Source organism: Amblyomma mixtum, chromosome 8, assembly GCF_055824585.1.
Source record: "Amblyomma mixtum isolate Tamu chromosome 8, ASM5582458v1, whole genome shotgun sequence".
Lineage (NCBI taxonomy): Eukaryota > Metazoa > Arthropoda > Arachnida > Ixodida > Ixodidae > Amblyomma > Amblyomma mixtum.
Genome location: NC_143019.1, coordinates 134,909,250 through 134,921,447, shown reverse-complemented (window position 1 = coordinate 134,921,447; position 12,198 = coordinate 134,909,250). Strand labels below are relative to the sequence as shown.

The window sequence follows — 12,198 nt, the reverse complement described above, 5'->3', positions numbered from 1 at the left end:
GGAGCTTCCCAAGTGCACAGTCCACAGGCACTTGTACTCAGTTTTTAACCAGCGAGTGACCGGCGGTGGGAGTCGAACACCCCACCTCCCGCAGCCGAGACGGGCGTCTTAGCCACTACGCCACGACTGCTTTTTTTTTTTTTCTTTATTGCCTGGCTTTTGCACAGAAAATTAAACAAGACAAACAATCAACAAAACACTACATACGCTATGTACATACGATTCGTGCTCAGCCAGTATGAACCTGGCTTCGTCCACTTAAAATTCAGGCAGAGTACAGAGCGGCTCTAGTCTTGAGAGCCACTCCGGAGGCTCCGCAGCGGCTTTCTGAATGGCCAGAAACATGTCCATACATTCACGGAAGTAGATTCTGGCAGGTCTTGCGTCTCTGTCGCAATGACAGCCTGCCATTCGAGAGCGCCATATACAGTGGAGGCCTGTAAGCATAATTAAGTCAAAAGGCACCCCATCCTCATTTTCAACACATAAGTACCGGATGCCGTACGGGTCAAGTGGAAATTCTTTCTTTAGCGTTCGCTGCAATACATCCCAAAAATAAACCCCTTCCCAACAGTGTAAAAATACATGGTCTATTGTTTCAGGCTTCCTGCAAATCAAACAATGGGATCCCCAGGGTAAAAATAATTCCTTTCCCTCTAAAAATTTTTTAACCGGTAAGGTTCCGGTGTGCAGCTTAAAAAAGAAGGTTTTTGTTCCTGGGGGCACCTGCATTTTTTTCACCCTCTTTAAGACATCTCTGCCTGGGCCTCCACTGTACAAGGCCCTGTACAAGGGCACCGGGAAAACTACATCACACAAAGCACGGTACAGTTTCTTTCGTTTCACAGTGGACAGAAAGTCATTTGAAAACCGCGCGGAAAGAAACCTTACACTGGCAACGATTTCCCAGTAACAACCAGTGACCCTACCATACACCTCAGCAGTTCCGACTATGTACTCTGGAAGTAGATGCCGCAGCCTAACTTGGCATACGGTACGCAAAAACGGGTCTCTTGTGTCCCGAAAAAACAAAAAACGATTGACCAGCTGTCTCAAAAACAAATGGCCCAGTCCCAGCCCGCCGTCTTGTACCCGTCGGAACAGGTTGGTCCGGCTGCAGCGCTCCCATTCAGACGACCAGATGAAGACGGCGAAAATTCTGTGTAGCTTTTGAATACTTAACCGTGAACAGTGCAACACCTGCATTACATACCAGAGCCTGCTGATAAAGAACAAGTTGCAAACAGTGGCTCTGGCGAAAATCGACAAGGTCGTACCTTTCCACTTATCCGCTCTCTCCCGTATCTCCTTGACCTGTCCTGTCCAATACTTTGCACTGTCACGGTAGGCATCCAGCGGAACGCCCAAGTATTTAACTGGTGTCGTCGTCCAAGGCACGCTGGCAAACCGTTCAGGCGTAAATGCCCACCGACCATGCCAAAGCCCGAGGCACTTCGACCAGTTAACCCCGCTGCCTGTAGCTTGGCTGAAATCGCGTACACATTGAACAGCCTCGCTTATGCCTCTCTTGTCAACAGCAAACACAGCAATGTCATCAGCGTACGCCAAGAGCTTTACTTCGGCTGCTTGTAATCTGAATCCGGTAATACTCATGTTTTTCAGTATCTTTAAACAAAGGGTCTCCACATAAATACAAAATAAAAGGGGGCTGAGGGGACAGCCCTGGCGCACCGTACGCTGCACGCTAATGGGGGCCCCCAGACTCTTATTAACGATCAATCTCGTCGTGCAGTTCCGGTACGCCAGGGCCACACCCTCGCGAATAACAGAACCAACGTTAACATGTCCTAATACTGCAAACAAAAGTTCATGGGCAACGCAGTCAAAAGCCTTTTCTAAATCGATCTGGAGAATAGCCACCTGTCCATTAGTGTCATCACATGTTTCTAAGACACTGCGCGCAACGTGAATATTTGTAAAAATAGACCGCCCTTTAATGCCGCAGGTCTGATGCGGACCAACTAATAAATGAATCACGGTCTGCAGCCTTCGTGCCAGAACCTTCATGTAAATTTTGTACTCGACGTTAGTGAGTGCTATGGGTCGGTATGCTGTTACCAGTCGTAACCTGTCTATGTCGTCCGTTTTCGGAATCAGCACAGTATGGGACGAGCCGTAGGACGGAGGCAGTGCTTTTACTTTATAGGCTTCATTAAAGATTACCTGCAAGACCGGGGAAATTACGTTTTTAAATGCCTTGTAGAATGCCGCGCTGAACCCGTCCGGTCCAGGCGATTTACCTGGGTTTAAACTGTCTATTGCTTGCTCAACTTCTCCTTGACTGATCTCCTGCTCTAAGCTGTGTTTAGTTTCGTCGTCCAGACGCGGCATCTCGGCTAGAAACGCCTCCTTAAATGTGATAGCATCTACCGGATGCGCTGCGAAGAGCGCCTGGTAATGCTCGAAAAAGGCTGCTTTGATGTGGTCGATGTCCGTGTTTGAAACACCTCCCCATTCTATTTCATGAATGTGATTTCTTTCGGCGTGGGCTTTTTCCAAACCAAGCGCACGTTTCGTTGGCGCTTCCCCTGCTGCCACGTCTTCTGCCCTTGCCCTCACCAGCGCTCCCCGATAACGTTCTTCTTCGATAAGCTCTAGTTTTTGTTTGGTTTTTCTTATGTCCTCTATCCATTTACCAGGCGCTCGGCATTCCTGTTTTATCATCTTCTGAAGCAGTGCCTTTAGCTCCATTTCCTGTTTTTTTTCCTCATGACGTATACAGGTGGCTCTTTCTATGGCTTTTAGTTTTAAAGTTTCTTTGGTGAGCTCCCACTGCTGCCAAATCCTCATGTTGCTACTTGGTTCTATTTTTGCTATTTCTTCAATTACAGCTCGGTTATAAAATTCGTCCTGAAGTAGCTTGTCGTTTAACTTCCACATTTCCCACGAAAAACCATTCCCCTTCTTAATGATTCCAATGCAGCACTGAACCAAACAGTGGTCAGAAAATGAAACCGGCAGAACTACATAACTATTGCATTTAGATACTGTATCCGCGGATGCATAAATGCGGTCGAGCCTTGCGTGACTAGAGCCCTCGAATCGTGTGTACCTTACCGCACGCGCTCCTTCAACACACTCTGCCACATCCTCGAGGTTGCAGTTCACAATCATTCGCAACAACACTTCAGTGCTTTTATCCCTGAAACCTCGGACGCTTGTCTTGTCGCGCGCACTAAGGACGCAGTTGTAATCGCCCATAACAATCAGCTGTCTGTCCGTGCGAAGCCGTTCTTCGACGCTTTCAAAAAACGCGGCTCGGCCATCAACAACATTAGGTGCATACAGACAAACAATGCGCCAGTCGATGTTACAGAGTGAAAAATCGATGGACACGTATCGACCCGACAGGCACGAATGATGACCGTGTACTTCTATCCCGGGCAACTTCTTAACAAAAAGAATACAGCCAGCCGATGTGCCTAATGCATGGCTAACGACGGCAAAATACCTAGACGTGAAACGTCGCACCATGCTCCCGGTCTCCTCCTCCCCGTCGACTTTGGTCTCCTGTACTGCCAGTATATCAATATCTTGCTCCGTTATAAGTCGGTACAGCTGGCTTTGTTTTCTTTTACCTGCCAGGCCTCTGACATTTAGGGTGGCGACTTTAAACGGAGTTGCAGAAGCCATTTTAACTTAGGAAGAAGAGACCGAAAGCATGGTGCTTACCTCCCGCGTCCAGCATGTCGCTAGACGATGCCGTCCCCGCCGGTGTCGTCCGGCGCGAGCACGTGCTCCTGGTCAGGCGGCGCCTTGTCGCCGCCACGCTTGTCAGCCGGAACCTTTGGGCGCGGTCGCAGACTGGGCCGTCGTGCTTGCGGCGTCTTTGCCGGCGGTTCCTCCACGCTGGGCTCGGCTGCCTTCTCCCCGTCGGCCTTGGTCTCGGCGTGCGGACGCTTTGCAGGGGTGGTCACGCCGGTGTTCATGCGGGCGTCGGCCTTGTCGTCGCGGTTCTCGCTGGCCGCCTTCGTTTCCGCTTCCACGTGCTCTGGGAGGCTCGGGTTATCATTGAGCGTCTCCAGAGGCGTCAAAAGTTGGTCACAGATGGGCGACCCGCTCTCCTTTGCGCCAGCCGCGTCGGTGTTGCTGGTCGAACCAGTAGGCTCAACCCCCTCCGTTTTGCCCGTGTCGTCGATGCCGCTCGCTGCTTCCTCCGCTTCGACGACGTCCATAAGCTCTGCGGAGTCACTCGCCGCTACACGCCCGGTAGCCGACGCGTAGGTGCGCACGCAGTCAGGCTCGGAGTGTCCGTAGCGTCGGCACTTCGAGCACCTGGGCACCTTGCAATCACGGCGCACGTGCCCTGCGCCGCCGCAGCGCAAACACTGCATCGGCCGCCCGGGCACCACCACGAGAGCCAACTCGCCCGCAACTCGAACCTGGTGGGGCAGGTCGTCCACCTTAATGCCTGGCTTCATCTTTAGGAGCACGGTCCTCGTGGTGGACCCCTTCTCTTTCATGCCAGCGACGCGCCAACGCTCCCGGGTGACCTCGGTCACGTTTCCGAACGCCGCGAATGCAGTCCGGATGTCCTCGTCGGCGACGCCGTGAAGCATCCAATGGAGGCGCAGCTTCACCTGGTGGTCTTCTGGGTCGAAGACGATGCAGCGTCGTCCCTTAACCTCGAGCTCCTTCATCGCGGCCAGTTTCTTTGCGGCGTCAGCGCTATTGAAGGTCACAGCCCACACGTGGTTAATCTGGTACGCCCCCAACGCCACGACGTCGGGGAGCGCACCAACGTTAGCGAGGGCGTCTCTGAAGTCTTCGACCCTGTAGGGTCGCACACGCACGTCGCCGTGCAGAAAAACCGTGTTTAAAACAACACGTCCGGTGGGCAGGGTAGGCAGAACGATCTCGTAGTCCTTATCAGCGTCGCTGGCAAACCTGTTTCCGCGGCCGGCAACAGCCGCTATCGCCGCTCCATGGGAGCCCATGATTCTGCGTCCGTCACGCTCGGTGGCTGGAAGTAGAATGACTACGCCACGACTGCGGTGATTAATCCTTGACATATAAAAGCATTTTCCTCGGCGATAAGACATTTCCTCCTTTCCAGGCGTGACGTCAGACAAGCTAGCGCAGCGCCACCCGTGACCGCTCAAACCGGCTTACTGACGCTTCGTCCATGCGCGACGCTTTTCATGTTGTAGGCGGCCGTCACGTGGTGATAACTGGTGATGTGGTGCTCGTTCCGCCATTACTTCTGACCGTGGTCGTCATTTCGACTTCGCATTATTCGCCAACCTACCCGTCCATAACATCAAGACGATCTTTTACCACCAGATTTTCTAAGGTCGACGGCTTTCCTCGGCAACTGAAGGCTTCGCTTATAGCGCTGGTTCTCCCTTCACACTGGATTGAGCGCCTACCCTTGGGTCCTGCTTGGCCTACGCACTACACTTCGCAATGACTGTTCCACATGTGCAGCAGAGCTCACGTCTGTTGCCACTGCTCGTGTTCCTGGCAAATATTTCGAGCACTCGCCAAGCACACCTGTCGACGTTTCCAACAACGCCGGCCGTCTACGCAGCTCTGTGCGCATCACAGTCGGTCAGCCTGCAGGAAAAGGAGGTTCCTTTTCTGCGCAGTTTATTGAGTACGAGCAGACAGTACGGGGGGTTGGCTTGATGTGATTGCATTTGTTATCCTGTTGTTGTGTTCGTATTTCAAGCAGGAATGATATGTCATAGGTTTCCTTTGCACGCGTGGTAGTGATTGTTGTGTTTCGATTTTGTATTTTCTAACGCTTTTAAAAGCTTCCCTTTCGTGAATAAAAATTCAGTTGATAGTCTGCGCTTGTGTTGTGTCTTCTTGTTCGCTTTGGTCCTCGTTTCTTTTTGCGCAGCTAAGTGTGAATGGTAAGCCGAAACCCTTTACAAGTTTAACAGCGGAACTGTATGTGGCTAGCTCCTGGTGTGAGCGTCTACGTATAGGGCTGGGGAAACTCGCGGTTAACGTGACCTGGCCGTCACCCACAACGAGGAAACGTCCGAGCATGCCCCACACCCGTGTTAGTAGAGGCTTCTAAGTTTTGTAACGTTCAAAAGCACTAATGAGAAAGTGTAATCGTAGAGACATTTTCTTTTCGGCACGGAGCAAGTTTGTGAATGGACTTCTTTCAACTGGGATTTGAAGCGCCTCGGAGTGGCCGGAGGCGACATTTCAAGCGGGCAGACGAAAGATGGACGGATCAATACCCTGTGAGCATTCTTTTACAGTTTTTTTCTGTCGTTGCAAGTGAAAGGCGGAAAAGCCATTTTACGACGCGTGGAAAATGGGCAAGAACGTGAATTAACAAGGTAAAAAGTGTTGCTGGTTAATGCCAGATCTTGTGGCGAAAAACAGCGCTTAAAGGGCAACTGCAGCACTTTTTTGAGAATTTCGTGATATTCAAGGATTCGAATCTAAATAGGCTTTACGTGAAGCATGCCAATTGTTTTTGCACTAGCATTTGAAGTAGTTACGTAATGGACGATTGAATTTTGCGCTGCTGCTCAATGCACTGGAGGTGTGCACGTAAGTTCAGCGTGACGTCACGGAAGGTCTGCCTTACATTACCACTGTCGTCAGCCACACCCTGCCCTGACTCGTTAGACGCTGCCAATCAACTCTCGGCAGGGTTTGCCTTTGATGGCGTTCCTTTTTTTCCTTCAAAGCAGGCGTTTGCGCGTTGGAAATGTATACCGATACCTTCGATGACGTCATCATGCGCCCCCCCCCCCCCCTCCCAACTTGGCGTTGTGCGCTGCGGAGAGCCTTAAAGGTCGTCCGGATTTGAATCAGGGACTACTTCACTATTTCAAGCGCTAAACCAAAAAGACTTCGCATGCTTTACCTGCAAGTTTCCCACATTCTATCATCTCAAGCTCGTGTATTTCTAAAACCTATGCAGTTTCCCTTTTAAATCAGAGGCGGCGGCAAACGCGTCGCATCCCCACACTTCTTTGTCTCGTGTAAGCGCTGCTTTTTTGCTGCGAAAATGCGGTATTTATTTTTCAAACATTTTGTATATGCCATCGCTCGAATGGCACCCTTAACACGATGTCACCCTTCGAACATTTCCAGCGTTTCTTTTTTCCTCCACTTGCGAACTTCGGCTGTATATTCACTTGTGGAATTAAAAAAAAGGTGTTATCATCTATTGTACTTTTTTTTCTACAAGACAGGCGCTCCAATGACTAGCGCTCTTCCCGCTGCCACACTACTTCTCTGAGCGGCGCATTAGGTAGGCCACGGCTCGCAGTCAATGCCAGGTTAGAGGAAATAGCTGACACATTGCTTCCTAACGTCAGCAGCTGTATAGGTAAAAATAAAATGAACTTAAGTTTCAGAAGCACAGAGTGAAACAAATGTGTACTGAGCGAGCACGAAATGCTGCCGCAGGACTGAACTGGTGCCTTTAAACACTGCGGCTTTACCGCATAGACCCTTGGAAAGAGGGGCGGTGAAGGGACAAGACTCCCTGCTTCCTCTGCCTGCAATTGCTTCAAGAAATGTCAACTTCATGCTTCGCAATCCTTTCTTCATAATGGCAGACATTTCGCTTAATTGCCTATTTGCCATAGCAATGCAGGAAAAACAACATGTAGTGTTCGCCTGCCCTGAGCCTCACTACATGTATTGCCGAGAAAACGGCCCGGCTAAGACGGAGACCTCCGCGATAACATGCATAATAACTGTTCAGTTATTACAAAACTTTCGAAAAAGTCATAAGCCAAGCTTTAATTTCGACATCTGATGTCACGGTTACGTTATACTGACATGACACACTCGGCGAAGTCCTCCAGTGCTCACTGAGTAATTTTTGACTATCGCTACCAACATATATGCTTTGCCAAAATCAGACCTGTGAAATTACATGCGACACACTCAGCATGTTCCGCAAATGGGAAACAAGCACCCTGGTCATGCCGTGAAGCTCTTTTTTTTCGCCGTCATCCATTCGGCAATGAATGGGGAAGGAAAAAAAGAAAAATAATAAATAACGCTTAGGACATTTACAAATAAAGGGGACAAAAGGGAGAGGCGGCAAAAAGACATGGGGCAGAAATGTCCGCCATGTATCAATTCTGCTGACCGACAGTACCAGGAATATACATGTCAGGCAAAAGGCGCGAAAAAAAATGTGTTGCGCCTGTCAGTCACACTGATAGCAAAATTGAATGTTGTTACAGGACCTTCAGCTGCGGTGTACTAAAACGTCTCTTGGCGCTGGCGGTATATTATACCCCTGTCACACGGCCAGTTTCAATGGCCATCGAGTCGAGAGCCATCGAGATTTTCGATCGCCATTGAACTCGAGGGAGTTGTGGAGCTGCTACACGGCAAATCTCAATGGCCATTGAAATCGTTCTCGTGTCTTACGCCAAGCTCGTGTGGCGCCACAATCGCTGCTTTCGGTTTCGCGCAAATAACAAAAATATATTGACGAAACTTAACTAAATGTTGAAATACACTTTCTTGCAGTCATAAGGCGCGTTCACACTTGTTCAAAAATCCGGCAAGCGAAGCGGATTCGCTCGCCGCAAAAACTAGGACCTGTTCTCATCTGTTGACGCCCGGGCGAGTTGGAACGGCCGCGCCGCTGCTGCTTCTCGCTTTGCGCACCACGTCGCCGCTCGCGACGTACACAGATACAGTGAGAAAAGAGCATAAATTTATGCTGTCTACGTACCACGAGCGTATGCACGCTTACGTACGCTAAACGCAGGCGCATTCTCACATTGAGTTCAGCGTATGCTAGCAGAGAGGCAAAAATAAACTTAGTCTCTAGTGGCGCCATCTGGTAGTCAAAACGGGAACCATTACTGTCAACAAACCGCCTCTCTTAGGCCTAACAGCGGCAGAATCGTCACTCTAAATAAAAAATAAAGCAAATTTATCACTTATACGTTTTCTTCTAGGCAAGATGAGACGAAGCGAAAGACCGGTGCCATATTTATGACCAGTGAACGGACAGAAAAAGGCAGCAACAACGAGAATTCAGTCCGAAGCGAGGGGTCCGGCTTTGAAGGGCGCCGCCATGTTTGTTGTCGTTCGAAGCAATGCTAGCAACCTTGGGCAACGCTCGAAGGCCCTCGAAATCTCGATAGAGTTCCGGGCTGCTCCGTCGACTCGATAGACTATTGACTCGATGGCCATTCAAACTGGCCGTGTAGCAGCGCTCGATCGCCTTCGAGTCGATAGGCTATCGATTCGAGGGCCTTCGAAATGCCCGTGTGACAGGGGTATTAGTTTCAGAAATGGGGGCTACACCTTCCCACGCCATGGGCAAAATCATATGGAACTGAAACCATAAAAATCATGGGCGGTAATCTTTGGGGTAAGCTGCAAAAAAAAAAAAAATCACTTGTTTCTCTAACCACAGAGCGCGTTGAAAAAAAAAAAGAGAAAAAGAAAGCTCCACGATTTTTTGTTTAATTAAGGCTTGTGACACTTACAAACAGGCTCAGGTTTGCAACCGAGCCCGCTGTGTGCACCGCCATGCAGCGGAGCTTCCCAAGTGCACAGTCCACAGGCACTTGTACTCAGTTTTTAACCAGCGAGTGACCGGCGGTGGGAGTCGAACACCCCACCTCCCGCAGCCGAGACGGGCGTCTTAGCCACTACGCCACGACTGCGGTGATTAATCCTTGACATATAAAAGCATTTTCCTCGGCGATAAGACATTTCCTCCTTTCCAGGCGTGACGTCAGACAAGCTAGCGCAGCGCCACCCGTGACCGCTTAAACCGGCTTACTGACGCTTCGTCCATGCGCGACGCTTTTCATGTTGTAGGCGGCCGTCACGTGGTGATAACTGGTGATGTGGTGCTCGTTCCGCCATTACTTCTGACCGTGGTCGTCATTTCGACTTCGCATTATTCGCCAACCTACCCGTCCATAACATAAAGACGATCTTTTACCACCAGATTTTCTAAGGTCGACGGCTTTCCTCGGCAACTGAAGGCTTCGCTTATAGCGCTGGTTCTCCCTTCACACTGGATTGAGCGCCTACCCTTGGGTTCTGCTTGGCCTACGCACTACACTTCGCAATGACTGTTCCACATGTGCAGCAGAGCTCACGTCTGTTGCCACTGCTCGTGTTCCTGGCAAATATTTCGAGCACTCGCCAAGCACACCTGTCGACGTTTCCAACAACGCCGGCCGTCTACGCAGCTCTGTGCGCATCACAGTCGGTCAGCCTGCAGGAAAAGGAGGTTCCTTTTCTGCGCAGTTTATTGAGTACGAGCAGACAGTACGGGGGGTTGGCTTGATGTGATTGCATTTGTTATCCTGTTGTTGTGTTCGTATTTCAAGCAGGAATGATATGTCATAGGTTTCCTTTGCACGCGTGGTAGTGATTGTTGTGTTTCGATTTTGTATTTTCTAACGCTTTTAAAAGCTTCCCTTTCGTGAATAAAAATTCAGTTGATAGTCTGCGCTTGTGTTGTGTCTTCTTGTTCGCTTTGGTCCTCGTTTCTTTTTGCGCAGCTAAGTGTGAATGGTAAGCCGAAACCCTTTACAAGTTTAACAGCGGAACTGTATGTGGCTAGCTCCTGGTGTGAGCGTCTACGTATAGGGCTGGGGAAACTCGCGGTTAACGTGACCTGGCCGTCACCCACAACGAGGAAACGTCCGAGCATGCCCCACACCCGTGTTAGTAGAGGCTTCTAAGTTTTGTAACGTTCAAAAGCACTAATGAGAAAGTGTAATCGTAGAGACATTTTCTTTTCGGCACGGAGCAAGTTTGTGAATGGACTTCTTTCAACTGGGATTTGAAGCGCCTCGGAGTGGCCGGAGGCGACATTTCAAGCGGGCAGACGAAAGATGGACGGATCAATACCCTGTGAGCATTCTTTTACAGTTTTTTTCTGTCGTTGCAAGTGAAAGGCGGAAAAGCCATTTTACGACGCGTGGAAAATGGGCAAGAACGTGAATTAACAAGGTAAAAAGTGTTGCTGGTTAATGCCAGATCTTGTGGCGAAAAACAGCGCTTAAAGGGCAACTGCAGCACTTGTTTGAGAATTTCGTGATATTCAAGGATTCGAATCTAAATAGGCTTTACGTGAAGCATGCCAATTGTTTTTGCACTAGCATTTGAAGTAGTTACGTAATGGACGATTGAATTTTGCGCTGCTGCTCAATGCACTGGAGGTGTGCACGTAAGTTCAGCGTGACGTCACGGAAGGTCTGCCTTACATTACCACTGTCGTCAGCCACACCCTGCCCTGACTCGTTAGACGCTGCCAATCAACTCTCGGCAGGGTTTGCCTTTGATGGCGTTCCTTTTTTTCCTTCAAAGCAGGCGTTTGCGCGTTGGAAATGTATACCGATACCTTCGATGACGTCATCATGCGCCCCCCCCCCTCCCAACTTGGCGTTGTGCGCTGCGGAGAACCTTAAAGGTCGTCCGGATTTGAATCAGGGACTACTTCACTATTTCAAGCGCTAAACCAAAAAGACTTCGCATGCTTTACCTGCAAGTTTCACACATTCTATCATCTCAAGCTCGTGTATTTCTAAAACCTATGCAGTTTCCCTTTTAAATCAGAGGCGGCGGCAAACGCGTCGCATCCCCACACTTCTTTGTCTCGTGTAAGCGCTGCTTTTTTGCTGCGAAAATGCGGTATTTATTTTTCAAACATTTTGTATATGCCATCGCTCGAATGGCACCCTTAACACGATGTCACCCTTCGAACATTTCCAGCGTTTCTTTTTTCCTCCACTTGCGAACTTCGGCTGTATATTCACTTGTGGAATTAAAAAAAAGGTGTTATCATCTATTGTACTTTTTTTTCTACAAGACAGGCGCTCCAATGACTAGCGCTCTTCCCGCTGCCACACTACTTCTCTGAGCGGCGCATTAGGTAGGCCACGGCTCGCAGTCAATGCCAGGTTAGAGGAAATAGCTGACACATTGCTTCCTAACGTCAGCAGCTGTATAGGTAAAAATAAAATGAACTTAAGTTTCAGAAGCACAGAGTGAAACAAATGTGTACTGAGCGAGCACGAAATGCTGCCGCAGGACTGAACTGGTGCCTTTAAACACTGCGGCTTTACCGCATAGACCCTTGGAAAGAGGGGCGGTGAAGGGACAAGACTCCCTGCTTCCTCTGCCTGCAATTGCTTCAAGAAATGTCAACTTCATGCTTCGCAATCCTTTCTTCATAATGGCAGACATTTCGCTTAATTGCCT

The 12,198-nt window shown here is 49.6% G+C and overlaps 1 protein-coding gene across 1 annotated transcript; it reads right to left on the bottom strand.

The window, feature by feature from the left end:
* Positions 1–355: 355 nt before the first annotated feature.
* On the bottom strand, positions 356–5,033 carry LOC149334538 (uncharacterized). The gene is made up of 2 exons (XM_089557947.1): positions 3,939–5,033; positions 356–388 (listed from the first exon to the last, which is right to left on the bottom strand). Exons 1-2 carry the CDS (start codon positions 5,031–5,033, stop codon positions 356–358), a joined length of 1,128 nt encoding a protein of 375 aa, XP_089414073.1.
* Positions 5,034–12,198: the final 7,165 nt, after the last annotated feature.

Bases quoted from the DNA above. Each gene is read 5' to 3' on its own strand.
- LOC149334538 (XM_089557947.1), bottom strand. From the start codon at position 5,033: ATGTCAAGGATTAATCACCGCAGTCGTGGCGTAGTCATTCTACTTCCA. The intron at 389-3,938 runs GTGACCACCCCT...TCATTGCGACAG, and splicing joins ACGCCCGCATGAACACCGGC to AGACGCAAGACCTGCCAGAA.